This window comes from Aplysia californica, unplaced genomic scaffold (genome assembly GCF_000002075.1).
Source record: "Aplysia californica isolate F4 #8 unplaced genomic scaffold, AplCal3.0 scaffold00202, whole genome shotgun sequence".
In the NCBI taxonomy this organism is placed as follows: Eukaryota; Metazoa; Mollusca; class Gastropoda; order Aplysiida; family Aplysiidae; genus Aplysia; species Aplysia californica.
This window is the reverse complement of record NW_004797472.1, coordinates 662,667-664,526: the sequence shown is the minus strand read 5'-3', so window position 1 is coordinate 664,526 and position 1,860 is coordinate 662,667. Positions and strand designations below refer to the sequence as shown.

Genomic DNA, 1,860 nt, shown 5'->3' with positions numbered 1-1,860 from the left:
ACACACACACACACACACACACACACCCATTCTACACAGTCACAGACGAACATGTAACGACACTGAGGTAAGCAATTGATTTGAGACAGTACGCATCAGTTTGAAATTTTTTTAAATGTCTTGATTATAATATGTAGTTAAAAATATGGAGCAAAAAAATCTGTAGAAAAAGAAAACATATATATATGAAGATTTGAAGTTAAAAGCAATAGGAACATTGAACAGTAGCCATAAAAGAGGACAACATCGACAGAGTACGATATATATAACAATTACGAAGCAGAAACATCTGCAAATACAGCAATCAGAAGCAAGAAATATTGAGAAAAAGGTATGAAACATTCAAATATCTAAAACGCTCACAACCATCACAGATATCACCATCATAGTTTCATAATAAACATAAACATCGCAATCAACAGCAACAGCAGCAACAATAACCAGAACAACAACAACAACAATTATATCAACAACGACAACAGCAGGTGTAACAGAAATCAAAGCAGCAGTCCAATATATGGCAGCCACTGCAGACGGAAAGAGTACATAAACAGACATGTACAATAAACACAATTTATATTATTTATAAAGCAAATATCCCTTCTCAACAGCAAGCTCTATGCGCTTCATCACCTCTGTTGTTACCCCTGAAGACCCGAAAACAATTGTAAACATTTTCAGCTCCCTGGGAAGTATACATGGCTAGCTGTGCCCCCCCCCCCAACCCTCCCTATCTCGAACTCGAAGGATCATCGATTCTAACAGTAATCACATAATATAGAAAGGTTGATTTAAAAACTCAACAACAACATCCACATCCCCTCCCCAAAACCCTAAACAAAATTGGAGATGATGATGAAACAACTGCAATTGCAACAGGAAGGAACAAAAAAAAACCCCAACAACAACCAAACAATACATAAAACTGCCAAAGTACTCTTTAACAACTCACTTGGTCAGCTCATCATCCAATGCCTCCTTCTCTCCTTCCTCCGCAATGCTGTTCGACCTTGACCTATTGACGATTTCCGGTACCGGCCCCACACGGACTGTCTGGTTTCCGGTGGCCGTGGTGGCCGCTGCCTCCATCTCAGACGCTGTTTTGACCTCTTCTTCGGTGATCGGCATGGTCTGGGACCGCTCTCGTTTCTTTCGGTTGATGTACCTGGATGTTGAAAGGTCAAAACTAGGAGTTACACCTTTGCTTTAGGGTTATTGCTATTTTCATTATTATTATTATTGTTGTTGTTATTATTATTATTATTGTTATCAATATATTTTTTCGATTACAGGTAACACCACATTCAGCAAATTCGTCTTTGGAAGCTCAGAGTGAGTTTAGTTTAGTTTTTAGTAAGAGTTTTAAGGCTCTTGCAACACAATACGGTCATATAAGTACCGAAGATTAGATGTGTTACAAGAGAGTAACAAATATTATAAAAATGAAGGAGGAGAGAGTAGGACGATAGATGTTTGATAGGAACGAAGAAGCAAAACACACCAGAGCACCCGCCAACAGTTACGTCTTTGCTTTGGGTGATTATTATTATTATACTTTTTCGGTTACAGGTAACACCACTTTCAACAAAGTCGTCTTTGGAAGCCCCAGAGTGAAAATTTATATACTGTACAGAGGGTATAAAGAGTGGGTTAAGCTTGAGGGTATGTTAACAGATGTTAGAAATATTCAGTAATCATTTTTTAAAAAGTCGCTAAACGACTATGTTAATGCTTCCTTAAGCCAAAAATGATAGAAAGGTTGAAACGACACACACGAACGCAGACACACTCTGACACATACACACACACACACACACACACACACACGCACACACACACGCACGCACACACACACACACA

General features: G+C 38.7%; 1 protein-coding gene across 1 annotated transcript in view; it reads right to left on the bottom strand.

The window, feature by feature from the left end:
- Positions 1-1,860, bottom strand: part of LOC101857950 (supervillin) — a gene marked incomplete at its 5' end in the record, with an annotated part of 117,549 nt that overhangs the window by 102,099 nt on the left and 13,590 nt on the right. Inside the window, 1 exon segment of the mRNA XM_013082965.2 lies at positions 953-1,165. Within this exon segment, the coding sequence (XP_012938419.2) occupies positions 953-1,165 (213 nt within the window).